Consider the following 24946-nt stretch of genomic DNA (forward strand, 5'->3'; position numbering starts at 1 on the left):
TAAAAAGATATATGTAAGAAAACTTACTTGGATCTCAATAAAGTCTACATAAGAAAAAATTATTTTTTTTCTTTTGTGTACAATTTTAAGTTCAAGGTCACAACTGTCATGTGCCAACATTTTTGCTCCGTTACTGACATGATACAGATCGAAGCTAAGGATCATGAGAGAGGAAAATATGTATAGGCCTATTGAACATGTAATCGGGATATGCTTGGTTACTGTGAATTGATTGTCGTTTCCAATGTCTTATACGGACGGTACGATCGAACAAATTATGGCGAACAATGTGAACCCAAATATAGGGAAGCATCCTAAAGAAGGATGGCGGTGGAACATAAATACGGACGACTTCCCTTCCGTCAAGCCCGCTCTTGCTCCCTACACACAGTTATCCCTGACAATTACATACATATGTTTGTACGGATTTCTGTTTATATTTGTGCTCTGTCAGCTGTGGATGATTTGGTACTACAGACATAAACGGTTCAGCTACCAGACATGCTTTCTATTTACCTGTTTGATTTGGTCAGGATTACGAACAACCTTATTTTCCTTTTATTTCAATAACTGTATCCAAGCCAACAGTCTGCCCTTGTTTCTGAACTGGTTGTTTTACTCTTTTCCTGTGTGTCTTCAGTTCATCACATTGTGTCTACTTGTTCTTTTCTTTGGCCAGGCAAGTATATGTCGGTTAATTCATAGGTTTAATGCATGTTTATAAATTGTATTCATGTGTTTAAAGAATAATACATGCCTGTAAACAATTCAATACTGTTAAATATAATGTAATCAAAAATACATCTTGGATATTTGTAGCAATTATGTTGTTAAAGGAAGAAAAAATCCAAATAGATGTAATATATTTCGTGTAATTTGGGTACTGATGTAGCTTAATTAGGACCAATCTTGCTAAATACTGGTACCATTTTTTCGACTTTGTAGTGAAACATCACAATTTAACATTCAAATTTATGTGGAAACAAAAACAAGTACCAGCCAGTACTTGTCAAGAATTAGTCTTCTTCTAGTATACTTTATAGCCGACAAATACTGTAACAGTAACTTTTTCTTGTATAAATGGTTGTATTGATCATTAAGTGTAAATTTTTGATCAGCAATAATGGACCCCTGCAATATGGAAGCTCATTATTTAAAATTTTAAATCAATTTGATTAAAATCTGATCCTTTGTCAGCTTATGTTGATTACAACACGAAACTTGGGTAGCATAATTAAGTCTACACAAGTAGATCAGTTCAGCTCTGATCTCAATATATAGGATTGCAATTTGATGGAAGGATGTTGGATTAGTTTAAATGTTTTCCTGCAAAATGTTTCAGTACAGAGAAACTCTAAAACTGCTTTTTCTTGATTGATAATTTAAGTTCATTTGATTCAGTTGTATTTAGAACTGCAGTTTCTGATTCTAGACATGCATTGAGAACTTATATTTTATTGCTCTAAATTATACCCCATACAACAAGTTGCAGGGGGTGTTGTGTGTCTGCATGACCACGATTCAGCAGAACTGCTAAAAAGATATTCAGGAAACTTTGTAATTAATGTGAAGATGGGATTATTAGGGCCCCGCTCTGTGGGTGCCCTATAATGATCAATCTGTCCATCCATCCATACATCTGTCTAAGGGCATTTAGGTAAAGGGTGTACAGTGACTTTGAACCAAGTTTGTAAGTCTGACATAGCAGAATTATCTAAAAAAAAATCCTTGTCTGGATCCTATATTCTCTCCCCTAGGTCCAATCTGGCTCATACTTCACCACCGAGAGCCTTTGGTCTAAGGCTGTGCTGTGACTTTGAATGACATTTTTAGGTTAAAGGCCAAGGTCAAATCAGACCACACAAATTTTTTTTAGAACACATTTACTCCTAAATATTTATATATAAATAGTACGTTCAAGTGGGGTCTATTGAGATGGTCACTATCTCAATGATGTCTAGTTCACAACAAATTTTGATTTAGTTATTTTTATGAGTGTTATGCCCCATTTTGAACGGGATGGCCAAAATTTAATACACCAGTATTTAATACTAAAAAAAGTCAATTAATGCAACACTTTCCTAAACACGGAGCAGATATGCAGAATTTCATAAAGCTTTATTTTCTAAGAATGTATTATTTATATATACATATTTGCAGAATAATCTGGATTATTTATTTATTACTCATGTACTGACAAAAAAAATTAAGTATTATTAAACTGGTTTTGAATTAGGACAATGTGGGTAGACGTGCATATTTGCAGAAAATCCTGGTTCTATTTTTCCTTGAGAGAAATACCCTTTTTATTTATGTGTATAAATGTTTATTTTACAGGTTGTTTTTAAGGCCAGAGCCAAATATGAACCCAGTCGTTACAAGTAAGCACACAATTCACAGGTTTAAAATAGAAATGGGACAGAAGAGCTAAAAATATATTGGGATATATACATGTACTAGTATATAGACCTAAAAAATTCTTTTCATTTTAGTTGCAAAGGAATTGTAAAACATATTTTCATTATTTAATGTATCATTCAAAGTTAAGTGCAGCGTAAACAAAATGGGTTGTGATATTTATGAGCAAATGTTCATGTTTTCAACTGAATTAACTTTGTCAAAAAAGGGCGTAGTTAGGATTTGATTATCATTTTCCTTTTGTCAGTTTTAAAATAAACATCTGCAGGAAGCCTTCTGTCAAATTGCCTTGGGATACTAGTATATGTATATAAATTTGAAACATTTTTTTTTTGTTAAAATTGTATAGGATTTTAAAACATATGTTCCTTATTCAAAGTGCAGCATAAACAAATTGAGTTGTGATATTTATGAACAAATGTACATGTATTCAGCTGAATTAACGTAGTTTGTCAAAAAGGGGTGTAGTCTGGATTTAACAATTTTGTCAATTTTAAAATAAACATCTTTTGTCAATTTGAAAAAAAAAAAAAATTAATTTTGTTTTTTAGGATTCCATTCCGTGTGGCAATGGCTGTCATTGTGCTGATTTTCGTAACAACCAATGTGTCTAGCGCCATTTTGATTCATCACCAGAGGCAGAACTATCACTCTCTTCCTCTGTATATTCTTGTTATTCGTGTCAGCATTAATGGAACTCTATTTCTGTTAGCAGCCATTGTTTTGTCTGTCTGTATCTACAAAATGAGGACTATGTCTTCCTCTAATGTGATATTAGAAGCTAAGGTATATATACTTTTTACAATAAACTTGCATCAGTTCTTCAGTCCAAGTTAGAAGATATTTTACTTGCTTTCTTGTTTTTTGTAGGGAACAACATTATGTCAGTCACTGACTGTCTCCAGTTTAATCATTCTACTGTATGCCTCTCGTGCCATATACAACATTCTAGCTGTTCTTTTAATCAACAAGATTCCAAGTTTTGGATATGGATGGTCAAATGTTACTTCACAGGTATAGTAACTGATTGCAAATTTTGAAATACATGTACTGCATCAGTTACTGTAAACGTATTATTTACATTTGGCTGTGTATTCTATTTAGCGTTTTTGGCGGAAAACAGCGTCGGGGCTCCGCTAAATCAAGTACATCAACAGATGTAAAACATATAAGTAGATAAATAGGTACATTCAGAAATGCGCTAAATTAAATCCACGCCAACTTGTTGTAAAACCATATTCCGCCAAATATCGTACACGCTAAATAGAGTACGTTTACAGTACTACCTTACTACTAAACAAGAGGTCCATGGGGCCACATCGCAGGCATATCATCTATTTTACTAGGGCCCACCCATTATTTTCATCTTTATTCAATAACAACAAATGGCTACAAACCAGGATGATTTTCCACTGTAATATTTTTTTAGGAATAGAGTTAATGCCTTTTTTCCTGTTACAAACTGTGTCAGAACTGTTGAAACTTTTTTAACAGTGTCATTTTTATTTACCCGTGTCTGAAAAACTATCAAAATTGATGTAGAATTTATATAATTCATCGTATAAGAAGGCGCGGCCCCATAAAGAAGTTACAGCATATCATCCTTTAATTTTTTTTGTACATTCAAGTATTTAACCTTTAGCGAGACATTTCTAATGATCAACCAAAATTTTAGTGTCATTCGTAGAATTATAAGCAAGATACAGAGCTCATGATTCTGCTAGGTTTGAGTCATATTTTGTTTCCATGAGTTTATTACATTCAGCTTAAGATTTTTAACTTGGTATTTTCTATTCAGCATTAAGGTCAGACGACACGTTCCTCGAGAATCTTTTTTGTATCTCCTCGTAATAAAGAGTTCCAATAGAAAATATTAATTTTATAATTACTTTAAAGATGATCAAAATTTACTTGAAATTGGTTGTATGTGTACATGGTCGAGTGGTTAGAACTGTGGCCGCTCACTGACAGAAGTGTATAGGTTCTACAGGTCGTGAGTTCAAAGCCCCGCCCCGGCGTAGATATAGTTATAATTTAGTGAATTTCGCTGTGCTTTAGATGTATTTATTTTTATATCAGCAATGCAAGTGTATTTTCAAGAAGATTATTTAGGAAATTGCATACTCTAGTATTTTGCAGAAATGCCTGGTAAGGTACCCTAATTTTTTGCAAGAAAGCTTGTCAAAGTAGTAGTAAACCATTAACAAATTCCTGGGAAAAGTTATCTAAAATTGAGGAACGTGACGTCTGACCTTAAAAATGTCGACAAAAAAAAAGATCGGCCTCAGATCTGTGTACAAACATAGAATTGTGAGCTCTGTATAGAAATTGTAAACAATTAAACAGAAGAAACATGCACTAAAACAAATAAAGAGCACGATTTATTTTTTAAAATGAATCAAATATATACCTACATATTTCCTTCAGCGATATTAAACTCTGTTTAAACTGAATAAACTAGAGAAAATAATGAGCATCTCAACAAAACACATTGCATTAATCAATCATTACTTAAAAGATAATACCGAATTACCAATACGGCAATAGAATGAATTGTACTTTAGTACTTTGTTAATACATTTATTTTGCGCAGGGAAACAGTCGACTGTCTGATTTACCGAAGTCTATGTTTGATTTGATACGTAAAAATTACAAAATACAAACGATAGTTCACCATGTTACAAAGCATAAATTACAGTATTAAAATGAAACGAAAATCAAAACACGATAACAGAAGACCACCATCAAATGTAAAAACTTTCAATGCATTGAAATATTTAACCTCAATTTACTTCGATCACAAAATTGGCACCACCGTATCTTGCATGTTTCAGAGGTTCCCTTTGCACATGAACTGTTAAACAGCAAACAAATTCATCTTTCCTAGATAAACCTGTTTATCATGCGTCAAACATGACTGCTTTAAGGATTACGTTTACTCAGGGTTTGAGATTTCAAAAAATATTTTTACAAAGTTCCATATCTGAAGTCCAAAGTTGTTTATAAAACACAAAATAACAACGTTATTAACAAATATCGATATTAATATCCATGATTTGTTTATATAGGAAGATATGCTCCGACAGAGGTTGATTAAAATTGAAAGAGAGGAAATTCGGACTAATTTTTTCATTTTCTTATTTTCTCTTAAAAACTTTATGTTGCAATGTAATTGCAAAATTTAAGTTTCTATGTGTTTTTTCATATCATTTTACATATTTCATGGTTGTATTTACTCGTCTATAAATTTATATCACTGGCTGGCATGCAATTGGAAAAATCTTTAAAATACATAAAATCGATTCAAGATAAAATATCTCAAAATTTTGATCATTGACCTTATATAATGTTAATGTCAACATAATACAGACAATAAAAACAGTGTTAGGCAATCAATGGTTTGGGGCTCCTATTAGTCAGTTTTTTGTAAAACTCGATCAAAAATGGGTACAATTTTGGAAATTGATAGAGGAAATTCGGACTAAATTAAACTTAAAATATGAGCTTAAAACGATTCATTCAAATATAAAAATAGTCAAGCTATTCGTATTTTATCATTTCCGAACCTACAAATTGTTTTATTATTTCTAATAATTACAAAATAAAGAAAACCTTGAAAATGGTGGACAATTTTGACAAATTTTGACAATTTAAAAAAAAAACATTGAGAAGTCACTAGCAGAAAAAGTAGGTCATTGACCTAGTTATTTGAAAGTGAAAAATAGCACCACAATAGTGGGGCTACAATGAACAATAAGTACTTTTTCGTTCCTATTACTGGATTTTTTTTTGCCCCTGAGTAAACGTAATCCTTAAACAAAGAACCTCAATTTAGAAGTATGGAATACCGAACCGGAAGTTATAAACTGATTGAAACACGCCTTCCCTTTATTATTATTTTCGTAATGACTCAGATTTGAGAAAGAATTAGCCCGTAATTTTTGCAATTTGTATTTTCCTTGCCATAAGGATTATTTATGCGAAATTACGTTGAATTTGACTCTGTATTTCTTCATCAGAAGATTTTTAAAAATGCACCCCCCTTTTTCTACAGTTTCAAGGTTTTCTCCGCTTTGGATAAAGGTCGGTCTTTCATTTCTGCAATTTATATTTGCCTTTCCATAAAGATGCTTGGTGCCAAATTTGGTTGAAATTGGCCAAGCGGTTTTAGAGAAGTTCAAAATGTAAAAAGTTTACGGACAGACGGACGGTAGACAAAATGTGATCAGAATAGCTCACTTTAGCTTTCAGCTCAATATTCCTTTCATAAATGCAACCACAATCAAATCTTTGATTTGCTGTGTTTCTTTCTCCTATGCAAAAACAATTAAAGTTTTGTTTTGTTGTTATGCCACATACAGATAAAGTCATATCGGTATTCAAAGTTTCATGATCTAGTTTTATTGTAGCCATTTGCTTCTGCAAAGCATGTTTTCCCTTCATCATTACAACCGTTTGCATTTCAGGCAGATTTGGTGGACCTAGAAGGTGGATATGCATTTATTACGTTTGGAATCATCCTCTTTGTATGGGAGTTTTTACCTACCTTAGTGATAGTGGTCTTTTTTCGTGTTAAAAGACCACAAAATAATCTAGTAAGTGCCTACCATGGTAGATTCATTAAGTCCTAATTTTCCATATTTTTCACTGACATTTCAACAGCTAGGTTAATTGATGCATGATGTGACACAATAAGCAGCAGTCTCACTTTTGCGGTAGTGACTAAGTACTTTGACTGATTTCAGGACCTTGTGGACTTGTCTAGTCACAGTCAGAGCAGCAGACAGTACTTCTTTGACAACCCACGTCGCTATGACAGTGATGATGACCTCAGCAGAGCTGACATGTCTAGAAGGTTTGACTTGAGAATTTTTTTTTCTTAATTAAGGTGGTATGGGCAGGCACCTTGAGATATTAACATGGATGAAAGTACATTAAGATTTAAACATATTCGCTGATTAAATGGATTTTTAAAATTCTTCTAAAGCTATGGCTAGTTTAGAATTGTTAAAGAGTCTCAGCATGTTTCCAGCTCATTACTAGCAGATCCGTTTCTGATGCTTACCCTATATTGTAGTTCGCTGTTTTCACATTAAGGTGGAATAACACATTGTCATAAAATGGCTGACCTCTGATCGAAAAGACATTTTGTTTTAGGCCACATAAAATTAAATCTCTGGTTCTCAGGCCAAATTTTCCAAAATTAGATGAGGGAGGGAGGCTTTTTTTTTCTTTCTTATTGTTAAAAAAACAGATGAGGGAGGCTTTTTTTTATTTGGGAAAGAAATTAACTACCTACAATTTAAAAAAAACAAGATTTTCTTTATTCAAGCAGCTGTTTTATTATTTAATAAGGATAGCTATTAAATATTTTAACAGATAAAAACACCCCAATGCATGTTTGAAAATACAGTCCAACTTTCAAAGTACAACAATGATATTTAATATTTAGATCAAATGAAAAAACATTTGTTTTTTTTATAAGTGAACTATTTGTTTTCATTTTGTCTGCTTCTTTGCTCTGGAGATTTGAACATCCTTCCATTTTTACAAAGCTGTCATTGTGAAACAACACAATCATGACATATTGGGTACTGTCCATCTTCTGTATCTGTGTCTTGTGTCCCACAGTGATAGCATATTGGGGGAAATACACCAGAGCTGTACATGTAGTAGGGGGTCTCAATTGGAGATGCACAGGCTAAATTTGATCTCAAAAAAACTTTCTACAATGGGGCGCATATTGAGGGTGCTTTCTCAGGATTATTAGGTTCTAATTCCTGAAGTTCAGATCAACATGAAAACTGATAAAGTCCAATGATTTTTGTAAGCAAGGTACTTTCTTGGGCACCAAGTTTAGTAGCACTATATAACTTATAAGACTCTGGGTTTCAGACAATCTATGCAGGTTCCCATTTGTTTCACTGTTTTGCAGTCTGAGCAGATAGACTAAATTGAATTCCATGTCTGCTTGCAGTTGATTGTGCCCATTTTGATGATAAAGAAGGACAGTGTTCCTCTGTAGTATTGGTTCAAAAACCTCACTGAACTCCTTGTAGTGTCCTTCTTCTCCTTTAATAAATGACAGTCATTTAAAAATAAAGAAAAATATCAATCCACTTTACAAAACGTAAAATGACATATATGATGTTTATTCTAAAATACCTGGCACTGGATCAGGAAAGTTGTGTAACTGGCTAGAGATATCATTGTGCAATAACGGGGCCAATCATATCCGACAGTTACTGGGACCACATTTCTTCACAGTTAACTTGAGTGAAGAAGTAAGTCCTGAATACACAGTAGATATCGTTAAACTCCGCAAGTTTATAATGGTTAAAATCGCGGCGTCCAAACTGTTCTTGTGTTTGTCAACTGACAAAGAAACGAAGGCACCAAGTAATTTTTCTGGGGAGGTCCAACTTTTCCAATCGAATTTTATCGATTTCACGCCCTCGTACAGATTTAACAGACAACATCCATCGGAAAAACTCTCAATTATATTCCACGGTAGAATTAACAGTGTTCCATGGCGGATACAAATCGAAACAGCAGACATTTTGATTCGTTTTAAGTCCAAAATTTCCATTGACCCCATTTTTACTAGTATCTTCTATATCATCGGGAGGTTTGGATCATAAAGTTTTTACTTACGAAAATAAGCGACTTAATGATTAAGACTACACCGGAAGCTGCGTATTAGAAACGAAAGTAAAACTATATGCAAACCGAAAGCGGAAACTTTTTTTTTCCGGATAGGTCACCGCATTATCAACTTTTTATTTTATTGAAAATGCAATAAAATTTGCAATGCGGCACCCTCAAAACGGATGCGCGCGGGCCTGAGAACCGTAATTTCAATTTTATTTAGCCTTACTAAAAGGATTTTATCGATGGCAACATATAACTTACTTCATAGCCGAGTGGATAAAGTGTCAGGCTTGTGATCCGTACATACCGAGATCGAATCCCGCAGGGGCTTTTGTTGTTACTTACTGAATTGATTTTTTTAGATATTCATTTTTTTATCCCCAATTTGGAAAATTTTCGCTTATTTGACATATGTATAGTTTATTTATCAATATATCTTTCAGAATCAAATAATTTACAGTTAATTTGTGTTACTTTTTCCAGGTGTGTAATTCCACCTTAAAAGTGATTGAAATATTAATATGATGATAGTTAATTTTGTTGGAAAAAAAGGTATGTCCCAATATGGAGATGTTTAATATTCTTTAAGCTAAAGATGCTACTGTAAATGTATTAAATTTGGCTGTGTATTTTATTTAGTGCAATGCAGCTTCAATTAAATAAACTACATTGCCAAATGTCAAACATAAATGTAGATAATTAGGTACATTTAGAAAGCAATAAATCAATCTAAGCTAACCAAATAAAAAATTATTTACTGCCAAATATCATACATGCTAAATACAATACATTTATAGTGACATATTTTTTTTACCTCACCTAAGCCAAGGGCTCAAGTTGAACTTTTTAGTTTGTTTAAATTATGATCACTGGGGGTAGGGTGGGGTTACGATGGAATACGTAAGGAAAATCTTTAAAAGTCTTCTGTCAAAAAACCATACGGCCAGAAAAGCTCAAACGTGTGGAAGCATCCTCAGGTAGTGTAGATTCAAGTTTGTCCAGAACATATTCCCCAAGGGCAGGATGGGGCCACAAGGGGGGTTGAATTTTTACATAAGAATATTGTCATACACTCTGTTACAAGCTCAAAGACTTGTGTTAAACTATGGGGTTATGAGTCCTTTTCGAAAGATTTCAGGCAGGGAGGTGGATGTCATTACAATATTATAATCTTCTATTCCGTAAAGAAACTTAATAAATGCATTTATGACACTCCTCAACAATTTTGTGTATGGGCACCCAGGTGACCGATAAGGCCTATTTGCCTCGTTACATAGAAAGATATACAGAAAAATCTTCTCATAAATACTAAAACAACATAAGGGGCTTCATATTTACCATAAAAATATGTGAAAAATTGGAAGTATATTTATCTTTTTGTGCAAAATCTACTGGACTAAATTGTCAGGATATTTTGAATTTGATAGTGTAATGCATGATTAAATCAGTTTTATGGCTATTGTTGCTCAGGTAAGCAATGTGGCCACTGGGCCTCTTGTTTTGATAGATGCACAAATAGAATGATTAACTTGAATTAACAAGAATGAATAAGCTGGAATGACTTTGTTAAGAAGTTGTTGATGGCTTGTCATCAGCTGAAACAAATAGATTCACACTGTGCACTAAGATTCCATTGTATTAGACTAGATAGCCTGTTTTTAATTCCAAATGCTGCTGCTTGCTGATTAGAGTTACGACCATTATTACTCAGGTGGGCGAAGTGGCCCCAGGGCCTCTTGTTTTAGAGTCTTATTTAATAGTTTTATCCTTTTACAATTCAGTATCAACTCATATCAACCCAGCACAGGGCCAGGAACCCCAACCAGAAGTACACCTAGAGGCACCCCAAGGTTATATGGCTCAATACACAGTGCTGCTGGCAGCTATACTAACAAGTTTGGAGGCTTCAACTCTTCTCCTGCAGCAGCCACTAATGATTAAAGACAGTTAAATTCTTTCAAGTCCATTTATAGAGATCAAAGTTATATCAACTTTTTTTTAATGAATGAAATTACAAAAATTAAAAAGAATGGATTTTTTTCTCCAAATATCATTGAGTGCGAAATTAGTTTGTCCTAAATGCATTAATGCAGTTTGGACTTCAATTTGTACATGAAATTTTGAAACTATAGATATATGTGTGATTGATGTGAATGTATAAATTTATTCTGTACCTTTTTAGCTCATCTGATCAAATTTGTACAGCATTTTATGTAATGTCACACTATCTATCATTCACATCATTTCAAGGAAGGGTGTCACTGAAAAGAAGCCAATTTGTTTTAATAAGTATTTTGAGAATTGACCTCAAAATAATTTTTTTCATGAATTCATGGGTTCCCCCAAATTTTTCACTAACCGTACATATTTTGTTGTACTTTGACTTGTAAAAAATTTTTCGGGGGTGCTAATAGTAAGTTTTATACACATGAAGGATGGCAGAATAATAACAATAATAGCTCTTTATAAGAGTTACTAAGCTGCAAAATTCAACTGCAAACAAACCCAAAATTTAATGCATTTAATTTATTTCATTGGGTGGATGATTATCAGGATTCAGAAAATTTTATAAGCATAAAGAAACAGATTGCTCACATGTAAGCTGTACTTGAGTTCTCCAGTGTGGCCAGGTAAAATTCATGTATACTGGTAGTTTTATTATTAAATTTTTGTCATGAAAATCTTTGCCTTGCCTTTTTGACCACTCTGTGATATATACACTCTGTGCGAGTTCTTATCAAGCTTTGGATTGCTGAGGTGTGAGGAGTACAGGCTACAATTATCTGTGTTGCTTTGCGTATTCATTATTTATTCATTGCTCTTTGTCACATGTGTCAATGACTGACGATGGGGTTGATACATGTTGTACTGCACATGTAATCCCGGTATAATGTACTAATTAAGTATTATTCATTGTATCACTGACAAAATTGACCAGAATTTTTTTTTGGAAATGTTAAGGTTTAAAGAAAAAAAAAACAACCTGTAAGTTAAGAGGATGGAATGGTCATTTTAGACTATATAGTATATTTATCTCCTTGAGAAGAAAAAAATTGTTTAAAAAAAAAAATTGAGATTTCAAACCTTAGGTATATTGAATTTTTCTTCACCAAGTAACAGCTTATGCCTAAAAAATCATATCTTTAATTTTAATGTTTTGTTGACCATCCATCCATACTGAATCAGATTGATTGTATTATGTTGAATTCATAAATATTTGGCAGATTTGTTAATAATGATATCTGGGAATTAAGGTCAAGGCTTTATGTTGTGAAACACTGAATTGACTTTCATGTCATTTTTGTCTTTCATTAAGTTTTAATTATTATTGTGGTTGTGTTCTTTGGTGCAATGTAGTGCTTATAGAATATAATTATATACATTCTCTTTGATGTAAAATATCCCTTCTAGAATCATTCCTCATTTTTTATTTTATTTTTTATTTTATTTTTTAAGTACATGTAGATAGATTGAATAACAATTTACAGCATTTGTCACTAAAAATAATTTAAGAATAAATGAGATTTAGAATTAAACTCGAGTTTATACTTTTTTAAGATCACCTGTCAGTCCATTAACAGTTTTACATTTTAAATTTCTTGAAATTTTCTAGGCCAGTAATTACCATTTTTGGTTTGAAGCGCATCTCAAGGATAAGAGGAATCTAAATTGTGAAACTTACTACCTTACCACCCACAGGACTTCATGGTCAGGACCAAATATACAAAAAAAAAGCCACATTTTCAAAACTTCTCTACTCCTACACATTTGGACAAAAATAAATGCATAGTTATGGTGTTCATGAAGCCCTCTACCAGAATTGTAAAATTCATGTCCCTGGGTCAGGGGTTCTGGCCATAAGGCAGGGGCAGTATGGCCATATATTGAAAATGTATCGTCAAAAATATAAGAAAATCTTCTCTATATACTCCACTATAAATTCAGAAAAGGGAAATGCATGGATATGATGTTCATAAAAATCTCTAATTCATGGCCCCCTTATCAGAGGTTTACGCCTTAATTATCAAGTTATGGCAGGGTCAATATGGCTATATAGTGAAAATGTATTAAAAATTTTGGAAAATCATCTTTGCTACTCCCATATAAATTTTAGCTGTCAATGTGACAGTAAACTTGGTTTTCTTTTGTGTGAACAGTATTCATAATCCATCTGTCAACCACTACCTATATCCAGAAAAATGGTTACTCTTTTTGCAGTATTATGCCAATAAATTCAACAGGTGGTATTTTTTTCATAAAATATCAAAAATTAAAACCTAAGTAATATGCACACCTCTGATTTATGAACAACTGATCTGCAACACAACTTCCTATCTAGAAAAAATTGTAGGTGGAGTTATAGGGGCACCCTTTTGGCAGCCCCCCCCCCCCCCCCCCCCCCCATTTATACTATATATTAAGGTTCTCTGATCCTCAGCCTCAAAGCATTTTATTTCACCATAAAAATGTTTTTTATATCCCCTTTCCCAAGGTGTAGTAGTTCTCCGTGAAACCGCTAAGCTAAGCAGTTCGTTGAATACTTGCATGTAATATTACCACTACAAAACAAATTAAAATTGTCGAAATAAAAAGCAGAATTGTGGTACGAATAGAAAAAAATCTGAATATAATTTAGAGCATTATTATCGAACATTGCTGAGAATCAGATATCTTTAATAATCGCTTTTTTCCTTTGGAAACCTGGTTGAAAAATTAAATGCAAGGTTTACAAAACTCTCTACCTAAATTGTGAAATTCATGGCCTCTGGGTCAGTGGCCTGGGCCTTAGGGCAGGGCTAATATGACCACACATAGTGAATATGTACTACATGTAGATCTTAGAAAATCTTCTGTTCTACTCCCATATAAATTTTAGAAAAACGAAAAGCATGGTTATGATGTTTATAAAACCCTCTACCTAAATTGTGAAATACATTGTCCCCAGGTCAGGGGTTTAGGCCCACAGACAGGGCCAACATTCATGGGTACAAACTTTCATTTACTCATTGACATGAAAAGCATACAATTTTCGACTTTCTTCCAACAAATGCATATGGTTGTGTGGCACATAGAGAGGGTTGGCAAGAAAAGTGAGAAATACAGGTACTCATATTTCCCTGGTATGTGGGAAACACTGGCTGGTATTTTTTTGAAAATATCCGAACTGAAACTTGAATTGTACTCTACTATCGGCTGATCAGGGGAAAAGATGATCCGGTTAATAAATGAATTTAAATAAGATTTTTAATATTGACATTGAAGTGACTAAGCATGTTGAATTCTGTTCTTAACTCACCTGAACTTATAGCTTAAGTGAGCTTTTCTCATTACTTGTCCAAGGTCTTTTTGTATATTCGTCTGTAAACTTTTTACATTTTTGACTTCTTCTCTAGAACCACTGGGCCAACTTTTTAAATAATATTATATGGAGAAAATTCTTTTTTAAAACTTCTCAAAAACCATTTGGCCAGAAAAACTGTAAATTAGGTGACAAGTGATAGATTGTCTGGCCAATTGGTTTTTGAGAAGAAAATATATGAAAAAAGACCAACAAATTTTCAATACGGTACTTCGATCTGGATCCTTGACAGAGGGTGTGACTCTTCATTTTTACAAACTTCAATCCGTTTTTACCCAATAATGCTTTATTCCTAGTAAGGTGGTTCTGAAGAAGAAATTGAAAATGTCAAAATTTAACAGACAGACAAACAGACGGACAAAAACTGATCAAAAAAGCTCACTTTAATTTTCAGCTCAGTTGAACTAAAAATAGCTTCTAGTTTTAAATTAAGTCTCATTGCTGCCTCTGGAACACTGCAATTTTATTTTTGTGACACAAAATGACAATAATTTAGATGTACACTGTACAATTTACTTGGAATAATTTTTATTGTTCGTCAATGTATAATGAATTCCCCTCTGACTTGTACACTTCAGAGTTAGATTTGGGAATCCATGTCCATTATTGTCTTTTAGATGAGGTTTTCTGAGCATTTATATTTCTCAAGAATGTACAAAATTTGATCTTTTTACATCATCTCTTTGTATGACACATAGTATTTTGAGCTGCTATACTTCCCACGCCCCCCTTTCCCAGAATCGGAGTCACTCTTGCTGGAATCCTGATGTTTTTTGTGCTTTTTTGATTTCTTTTTGTGCTTCCTCCTTGATCTGTTATCACTTTGGTCTTCACTGTCACTTGAGTCACTGTCGCGATGCTTGTGCTTTTTCTTTGACTTTCGATACTTTTTCTTGTGAGAGGATTCTGATATATCACTTTTAGAATCACTCTCAGAGTCAGACCAGTTTTTCTTGTGTTTTTTGGACTTTTTCTTCTTCACTGGTGACCGTGATCTTGACCTGTATGTACAATGAATTGTTTAGCATTAATATTACATGTACTGGTAATCATTCATTACTTATGAACAAACTCGCATTTTAAATCCATGTAAACTGGATTATTATGTGTGTACATCAATCACTCATTGATAGTTTTCTTTGATAGACTCATCGTTACAATCTTAATATTCAAGTTCATGACTAAAGGTATTCCAAACTTTTGCAGAATTGAAGAATTGATAAGAAGAAAAACAATTAAGTGAGATTCAGCATATATTTTAACATTGCAATTACATGTACGATTATACCTATACCGATTATATCAAAGATCTAATTTTTTAACAATCACCTTTCTTTCTTCTTTTTCTTCAATGATGTCTTCTTTTCTTTTTCCTTCTCAAATTTTTCTGCAAAGATGTATCGGTATGTATGAAGTATGTAAAATATTTGTTGGATAAAAATACCGAGTTCCGGTATACCTTAATCATAATATGAAAAAAAGTTCCATCTAACATGAGAGCTGCCTTAATGAAGTCAAGAAGCAAAGTACGTCTACCTTTTTTCAGTTGCGTAAGCGGTGATACAAAGTCCACATCACTGGAGTCTGAGCTGGTGCTGCTAACGTCCAATAACACCTCTTTATTTGGGTCAGCTTTGATAAAGTTACGGCACTGGAAGGTCAGGTGACCAGCTGGTGGGGAAAAAAAGCTATGCTGATTGAATATGCACTCAAATATTTAGTACATTTGTAACTGACACCATATTGATATACAATCTAATTAAAATAAGATGTTCTAAATTCAGCAGATTCAGAACAATGGGGATTCATAATTTTAATCAGATTGATGGATATATCAATTCAAGTACATGTATTATCTTATGATATGCGCAGCACATTTACATCAGAAATACTGCTGCGAAATATTGTTAAAAAAGGCGAAACTTTTTATAAGCATCAATTTGTTGATAAGCATATCGATATTAATTACATGTTTGCCTCTATATGCAATAGATATGCCCCATGTGATAATTTTTTAATATTGCACAGCTATTATGTCATACGAATTTTACATATAACTATTGAAACTACAACTGTCCTAATGGGACTAAAACCCCCACAAGGCTAATTTCATATTGGACAAATTATTGAATTGAATAGTAAAGGTTTAAGACACATAAAAAAAATTCTAGAATTGTAAAAAAAAATTTAATTAACAAAGAAAAAAATCAGAATTGTCAGAACTTCACTGTAAATACATATGTAATACTTTAACAAATTTCTGTATCCGATGGTATTTTTTTTATTTAATTGTTTAAAGAGAAAACAACTGAGTGATAATAACCCCTCCCATCTTAGTAAATGAAAATTGCCAAACAATAATGCTCTTCTGTGGATAAAACCTTAAAATACGTTTCTAATCAGAGTCTTGACAGATGCATTTAATTGTGTCAAATTTTCCTCACCTTCTTCTATATGGTACAATGGAACTCCATATCAGAAAATTTATCCCATAGGACTATGATTTTATTTGATGAGCTAATTGTTAAACTTGGATACACTCCCAAAACATTATCATGATTAGCATACTATGTAAAATATGTAAAAAGGAGATTTTAATATTACAAACAATTTTGAAATTGCCAAAACACTACAATCATATCAATAAATTTGAATTTCATTTACATTAATGCCCTACAGGGTCACTTCATCAATTTACCTGACTAATAAATTTAAACAGCTTTTAAAAATAGTTAAAATCTTTATTAATAATGATATAATATATTTCCTTATAATGATTTTTTATATGAAACAGTATCAAAATAACTCGCAAACCACTGTCCATTTTACACATTATCAATTTTCCCTAAACACACTCTCCATCTAAACCATGGCTCAGATAATGGCCCCCTTGGGACAAAATGAATTCAGCCACACTTGTCTTTAATGTTCTTATTAGCTCCTCAGAATTTATCATTGACAAACAAAAAGTTTGCATTTTCAGTTGATTGTCAGTTGATAGAATACTTGTAAAACAAAAATCTAGTTAAGAAAGAAAGACAAACTAGACTCTTTTTGCTATAGCAACAAAAAGGTCTTTCGTTCCTCATGGATTAATCTGTAAAATTTCTCTTGCATTTCTCTTGTAAAAAGAATATGGATTAAAGAAATTAAAATTAGATATTTTAGTACATTTACCTACGGTACGTTACTGTTCATCACACCGAGTAAATTGTTTAAAATAAATCTAAACTTTAAAAAAACTTTTTTTGCTTGAAAGCTAGAGTGAGAACCAGAAGTGACGGACGACCAAATGAAACCTCTTAAACACATGTTCAATCAAATATCTATGATCTCAAATGTTTAAAAAGTTAAAATATCAAATTTTGGAGTACTTCCTGTGACGACCGGAAGTTACGCCGAATAAAACAAAATATTGTAAACACAATACATGTACATACATAGGTCTATCATCCAACAAAGTTTAGTTGTTCAAGTCATTACCGTTTTTGAGATCTAGTCGAAATCAGGTTTTTTGTCTCGAGACAGGAAACGGACAAACGGAAGTGCTCAATGAAAGCTAAATTTAATACTTCTTGTATACATGCCTTTTGTACATTAATTGACTATTGAGCTAACTAAAACTATCAAAGGAAAACAGTTAAACTGATAAACAGCTTGATTTGTTTAAACTCTTCCACTGTGGACTGGAAGTGACGGTCGACAAAATGAAACCGTTTAAACACATCTACTGTACAATAAAATGTCTATCACTCATGAAAGTTTCATGTTTTGATCACTTACAGATTCTGACATCTTGCGGGTACAAAATTTGTTTTAAAAAAGCTGCCTGGGATAATTGAGATATCTCACAGGAAATAGAATGTTTTTGTTTATTTAACATTGCATAGATGACCTATGTAAGGATTTATACTAATACATTCATTCTCTGTAAAATAAATCAAATACGTATTAAACAAAATATTATTAACTTTTCAAGTGCTTCAAGTGACGACCGGAAGTGATAACAAACAAAACAAAATAGTTTAAACAAATCTACAACTATATGTCTATCATTCCTCAAAGTTTAATTGTTCAAGTCTTAATCATTTCTGAGATCTCGATGCCACAAGCTTTTCGTCGCGGGACAGGAAACAGAAGACAGGAAATGAATTTTGGCGGGGGTATAAAAACATTTATTGAAGGAAAAAAAACCCATAAAATTGGGATTTTCATATAAAAACAAGATTAAAACATGATAAAAAGAACTCTCATGATTTATGATGATGGACATTGGTACCGGTATATGACTTGATCAATGAACTCACTGGGCGTTTTCTATCCTCTCGCCAAGGATCAGGGACAGACAAGAGAAAAGCTGTCAATGTGATAGCAAACCGGGTTTTCTTTTAACAGTATCCATAATTCATTTGTCAACCATGAATTGATAAACACAACCCATCCAGAGAAATGGAGTCCCTATATGCAAAATTCTGTGTGAAAATGACTGAGTTCAACAGCTGGTATTTTTTGTATTAAAATTATCAAAAATCAAAATCCAAGTAATATGCACATCTCTAATATATGTACAATTGATCTGCAAAACAACAACTTCCCATCTAAAAAACTGTAGGAGGAGTTATATTGTATCCATATAATAGGGGTACCCTTTTGGCAGCCGCCCGCCCACAATTTATACCATATTAAGGTTCTCCAATCCTCAGCCTCAAAGTATTTTTTTTTCCATCATAACAATGCTTTTTATCCCCTTTCCCAGTGTGTAGTAGTTCTTCGTGAAATAACTAAGCTAAGCAGTTCGTTGAATACTTGCAAGTAATATTACCACTACAAAACAAATTAAACAATTAAAATTGTCGAAATAAAAAGCAGAATTATGGTACGAATAGAAAATAATCTGAATATAATTTAGAGTTATCGAACATTGCTGAGGATCAGATATCTTTAATAATTGATTTTTCCTTTGGAAACCTGGTTAAAAAACAAAATGCAAGGTTATAATGTTTACAAATTAAACTCTCTAGCTGGGTTTTCTTTTGTGTTAATAGTATCAATAATTCATTTGTCAACCATGAATTGATAAACACAACCCATCCAGAGAAATGGAGTACCCTATATGCAAAATTCTGTGTGAAAATGACTGAGTTCAACAGCTGGTATTTTTCGTGTTAAAATTATCAAAAATCAAAATCAAAAACTGTAGGAGGAGTTATCCGTACAATTGGGGTACCCTTTTGGCAGCCTCCTGCCCACCTGCCATTTTTACCATTTCAATAACCAGATTTTTCTTTTGGACCCGTTTAAAAACACAACTTACTGGATAAAAATCAATGCCAACATAATTCATGAAAGATATACAGTATTTAGATACAAGTAGTTAAATGAATATGAAGTAACTTACCATAACCACATCTTTTGCATGCTGCTCTTACTCCATCACCTGACTTTGGTGCAAATGTGTCCATAGTGTTCTAAAGAAATAAACAGAGAAAATCATTGTAAAGTAAAACTCATTTAGTACGAACACGGATATAGCGAAATGTAGCATAAAGCGAGTTTTGTTAGGGTCCCCAACACATTCTTAATAAATTTTAGGGCTACAATAAACTCGTTTATAACAAATTTACAGATAAAGCGAACTAAGTTTGAGTCTTGTAGAGGAAAGAAATAACAAAATTTACATCTTTTATAACGAATTGTAAATTGTTAAGTTGCCCATACTAATTGACATACATGTACTTTTTTTCACATGTATTTTTAAATTCTCAATTCTGATTTTTAAAAGTTTTCAAAAAAATATATTTTTGACTAAATACACAAATAGTGGTCATCTGAAAAGAAACATATTCTTAAAGAATAAGCTACGTTTATAATTACAAATTCATTTATTTAAATGGTTAAAACAAGCTAATATGAATACAGCAAAGTAAATCAAATGGTCCTTAGGAATTTGCTACATTAAACGAGTTTTACTGCATTGGTTAAATCACAAAGAACTATACAATTACTGTTATCTAATGCATACCCTTGCCAAACAAGAAACTCTACTCATATACTTACTGTGGTTTCATCAATATTCGTTGAATACCAATTTTTGTGGATTTCGTTGTGAAGTTGATCCACGAAATTTAATGTTCATTGAAGTGCAATTTCTACTTGAATTTTGTATTGATAGGATCATGAACAACAAATTTACGCATCCTTGAAACTGTTAATATCATTAAATCCACGAAAATTGATACCCAGAATATTAATGAAACCACAGTATAAACTATACTTCCATGTGACCAATTCTCTCCAAGTACCATTTCTTGCCAGTCATTGGACATTACATCATTTTTTGCATGAAATTTTAGGCATTGATAAAATGACACTTGCAAGATATAGTCTTTGGCAAAAATTGGTCATATTCATTATTCATGCAAATATTTAATAAAGCTATCTCTTTCCTCATTTGTCATGCACCCTTCCGTCCCTGCAAGATACCCCCCCCCCCCCACCATAAAAATCATATCCACCCCCGTCATATATAATAATTCTCCTTCTTGTTAAGATTATTTTCATCAAATGGGATATCATATCATGACATCCAAATGCAATATGGTACCCAAGTGATCAGAAGAGCCGACTTTTGAAGTCGTGTAATGATTTATTCATCATTTAGGTCCATGTAATGATTAACTCATCATTTAGGTCCATAATATAAACAATTATTCAGATTTGATGGCTTTATTTTATGATCGCGTGATTGCCAATTTAATTTTTTACAATAAGAATAGTAAATTCTTTCGTACAAGGAACGCTTCACACTACGATATGCTATATCGTGTATAGTAGCATATATAGCATTTCTTACAGGAATATGAGCGAATTTACAAGTCTGCATGATTTTAAATGTTAAGGTCTTTCGATTGTCGCATGACGTCATCATGAGCATTCCAGACTATTTTACCATTATCGGCTTTAAGGTGGAATAACACATCATTACAAAATGGCTGACCTCTGATCAAAACGACATTTCGTTTTGTTTAAAGGATTTTATTGACAGCGATATATAACTTACTCTATAGCCGAGTGGAGAAAGTGTCGGGCTTGTATTCCGTACATCCCGAGTTCGAATACCGCAGAGGCTTTTGTTGTTACCTACTGAATTGAATCTTTTATAACGTTTTCATTTTTTTATTCCCAAACTGCAAATTTTTTGTTTATTTGACATGTAAAGTTTGTTTATCATTTTATTATCTTTCATAATCAAATAGCTTAGGCCACATAAAATTAATATTTAGATTCTCATCCTGATTTGCAAAAAATATGGGGCAGGTGTGCAGATTTTATTTATTAATTTTTATATTTTTTAAATACGGTACCTTTTTCATCGTTCATGTTCTAGAAATAACAACTGCTCTAGGCCCCAAGATGTTTAGGCCCCAAGATGTTTAGGCACCAACCTCTTTTTTTTGTTTAACATTATTGACTAATGCTCTTGTTTTTGTTATTAAACTTTTTTAGATTTATGGGATAAACTGTTTTAACAGAAACATGTGTCTCACAGGTGCCTGCATGTGCTGGATATATGTGTATTATTTTATAGATACATATAATGTACATGTAGCACATGGCTGACATCCAAGAAAGTCTGATTTTGAGTATTTAATCTAGCTATTACATTCAGTGCTCTTGACCAACCTATGAAATTGGCAGGTTATGTTCTAACAGATGATGCCAAGCATGGGGTGTCTTCTTGCATTTACATGTATGGTAAATCCCTTTTAAGGTGGCTCTATACACCCACAGTTTATTCCAATTTTCAATAGAAGAGCACAAAACATATACTTATCAAATATTAAATTGATGATAGGGATACTATAGGTATTTTTAAAGAATTTTTTAATGTTTTTATGTGTTTTTATAAAATATTTTTTAAAAAGACAGCTATTAACAAATTGAGAGATTTTTTTTTGTCATATGATGGATATTTCCTTCGGACACATAAAAAAATTATAAATCTTCTTAACATTCAAAAATATTATTATTGCAATTTTTTTTAGTATTTCCCCAAAACATAATTTTTCATATTTTCTTACTCTGTTGATAAATCATCTGAAAAAATTGCTTAATGTTATAAGAAAATGTTTTTTAATAAATGTAACATAAAAAATTGAATGAAAATCATTGCAAATAAACACAAAAAATATTTTAAATTTTATTTGGTATGAAAGTTCCTCAGGTAAGGGTTATTGTTCCTAAGTCCCAAGGCCCAAACACCTTGGGGACTTTTCATTTCTGAGTTGAAGAAAATTTCCTAAATATCACGATGGAATGATAAATACATACATACTTCATTATAGGCCTGTATAAGTGAATATATTCGCTTTAATGCAAAACTAAGTCAAATAAATAAAGGGGAAAATTGACTAGGCTAATAGGATTTATGTATCCCAACCTGAGATAAATTCAAAGCAACCCTCCCATCCCCTTAAGGTGTCGATATTAATGTGCATTAAAGTATATTATAATTGCAATATTTTCACCTGTTTAGAATTTTCTTTCACTGTATTCAAATAAAAAATACGTTTTAGAAAATTTTGGAAAGTTAAAAAAATTATTGTTCTCAACGGGATTTGAACTCATGACCTACAGGTTTGTAGGGTAGGTTTGTAGGGTAGCCACGAAACCACTGCGCTATCGTATAACATATACGAAATGGGAAAGAAACGATCTAAAAAATTATTCTTGATTTTATTGTTTATTTCGATAAATAATACCACACAACGTGAAGGTATCACATACCACATTACTTGTAAGTAATAAATTTTCCAATTATCAAATTAAATCTATTCATTTAACAAATTTTTCAAAAGAGCGGTCCCCATACATTTCGCCTCAGTTTAAATCAGCCAGTACCGGAATTGCCTGTTTCCAGATTTACTTTTTTGCGTACTGTGTCATCAAAAAGTGGTGTATAGAGCCACCTTAAGGAAGACCAAGCCCGTCATGGATGCAGGCACCTGATATTATATGTTTTTCTCATGATAAGAAATATATACTCTCTACCTAATAATACATCATGAATGTGTAGATTGTTAGGAAGGTATTTTTAGGCATATGGTATATATTTCTATATATGAGAAAAGTATATAACGTTAGGTGCCTGCCTGTGCATTGGAATTACAAACCTTTACTCTGCATCTTTTTTGCTTTCGTGACAGTTTTACATATCATGTTACAATGGATAGAAGTAGACACCTGTTACAATCAGAACCTATTTAAAGTGATTCCCTCCACATTAGAAAAGGGGTTTAGTTAGATCCATGGAATTTTCCCCTCCAGTATACAGGAAACCAACTCCCCCATTTGTTTTGAATATCACAGAAACTCGTAGGTTATATGTTTAAATTCTCAAAAGGAACAGATTTTCACAAATTAAAGATTGTTTTTAAATATTCAAACTTTGTATAATTCTAATGATGATAGGTAACAAACAAATTTTCAAATATGAATACTATAATGCATACCCTCATATAACTTTAATTTTGTGTTCTAGTCATGAATCTCATATAAATTGCAGCTCGATCTTACATCACAATTTTTATGTAATTAATTTTCTCCAAATTTAACAAAAATGCATTAATTTGCTTAAAACTGTTCAAGAGAAACATAATTAAATAGTATATTAAAAACAACAAGTGCCTAAACATCTTCAAATTGGTGCCTAAACATCTTGGGGCCTAAAAATCTTGGGTCCTAAACATCTTTGCTTGTGCCTAAACATCTTGGGGCCTAAACGTTTGTAATTGTTTATCAAGAAAAAATGAATTGCTGACATCAAAGGAAAAGCTCACAAACAATGATACAAAGTAACTTTATATGCCCAAAACCTTTGCCGGAATGAAAATTTTACACACTAAATTTACATGAAGCCAAAATACAAAGAAGATCTATCTCCATTTTAATATAGGCCTATTGGCTTTGCCCTCCAAACGGTTACACTGTAAAAACATATTATCACTTACTTTAAACTTCTCCCTTGATATAAGATTTCTCACTCAATGTGATGGCTATTGGCCTATAGATTAAACGTTTAATCACAAAACAATACCAAGATGTTCCAAATTTCCTCTATTAAGTTTCAGATTATTTTGTACACCAATCCCGATCGTTTATGTGATGAATCGGTGAATTTTAACCCAGTCACATTTTTCAACAGCTTGGTAAAAATCTTAATAATAAATGTAAACATCAAAATAAAGCACATACTATACATGTAGCTGCAATAACGTAGCCATCTCCGATTTATTTTTATCTGAACACCCCCCCCCCCGCAAAAAAAGGAAGAAGAGAAAACAACAACAATTAAACAAACGAGTGTACTACATTATTGCAGCTATAATGCATATTGGCGGCACTGAATATTGAATCAAAATACAAAGTTCTGATTTGATTTGGTAATTGCAAAATTGCTCTATAACTTTACTTTTTATCAGATTACTTATTTAAATTTCGATTAAATTAATTAAAAAT

General features: G+C 32.4%; 2 protein-coding genes across 2 annotated transcripts; one reads left to right on the forward strand and one right to left on the reverse strand.

The window, feature by feature from the left end:
• Positions 1–106: 106 nt before the first annotated feature.
• Positions 107–12605, forward strand: LOC128175871 (G protein-coupled receptor 137Ba-like). The gene is made up of 7 exons (XM_052841726.1): positions 107–679; positions 2338–2381; positions 2970–3204; positions 3289–3432; positions 6885–7013; positions 7164–7273; positions 10851–12605. The coding sequence occupies exons 1-7, from the start codon at positions 245–247 to the stop codon at positions 11008–11010; spliced, it is 1257 nt and encodes a 418-aa protein (XP_052697686.1). The 5' UTR covers positions 107–244; the 3' UTR covers positions 11011–12605.
• Positions 12606–14870: 2265 nt separating this feature from the next.
• On the reverse strand, positions 14871–24566 carry LOC128178940 (protein SREK1IP1-like). Its single transcript, XM_052846374.1, has 5 exons — positions 24439–24566; positions 19827–19896; positions 15965–16099; positions 15758–15815; positions 14871–15429 (listed from the first exon to the last, which is right to left on the reverse strand). Exons 2-5 carry the CDS (start codon positions 19888–19890, stop codon positions 15099–15101), a joined length of 588 nt encoding a protein of 195 aa, XP_052702334.1. The 5' UTR covers positions 19891–19896; positions 24439–24566; the 3' UTR covers positions 14871–15098.
• Positions 24567–24946: the final 380 nt, after the last annotated feature.

The sequence above is a fragment of the Crassostrea angulata genome, chromosome 3, assembly GCF_025612915.1.
Source record: "Crassostrea angulata isolate pt1a10 chromosome 3, ASM2561291v2, whole genome shotgun sequence".
NCBI classification, from domain to species: Eukaryota; Metazoa; Mollusca; class Bivalvia; order Ostreida; family Ostreidae; genus Magallana; species Magallana angulata.

Excerpts from the sequence above, each read along its gene's own strand:
- LOC128175871 (XM_052841726.1), top strand. The coding sequence starts at position 245 with ATGTCTTATACGGACGGTACGATCGAACAAATTATGGCGAACAATGTG. Across the intron at positions 3,205-3,288 it reads ATGTGATATTAGAAGCTAAG|GGAACAACATTATGTCAGTC; the intron begins GTATATATACTT and ends TGTTTTTTGTAG. Across the intron at positions 7,014-7,163 it reads AAAGACCACAAAATAATCTA|GACCTTGTGGACTTGTCTAG; the intron begins GTAAGTGCCTAC and ends GACTGATTTCAG.
- LOC128178940 (XM_052846374.1), bottom strand. The coding sequence starts at position 19,890 with ATGGACACATTTGCACCAAAGTCAGGTGATGGAGTAAGAGCAGCATGC. Across the intron at positions 16,100-19,826 it reads ATGCAAAAGATGTGGTTATG|CTGGTCACCTGACCTTCCAG; the intron begins GTAAGTTACTTC and ends TTTCCCCACCAG. Across the intron at positions 15,430-15,757 it reads AAGAAAAAGAAGAAAGAAAG|GTCAAGATCACGGTCACCAG; the intron begins GTGATTGTTAAA and ends TTGTACATACAG.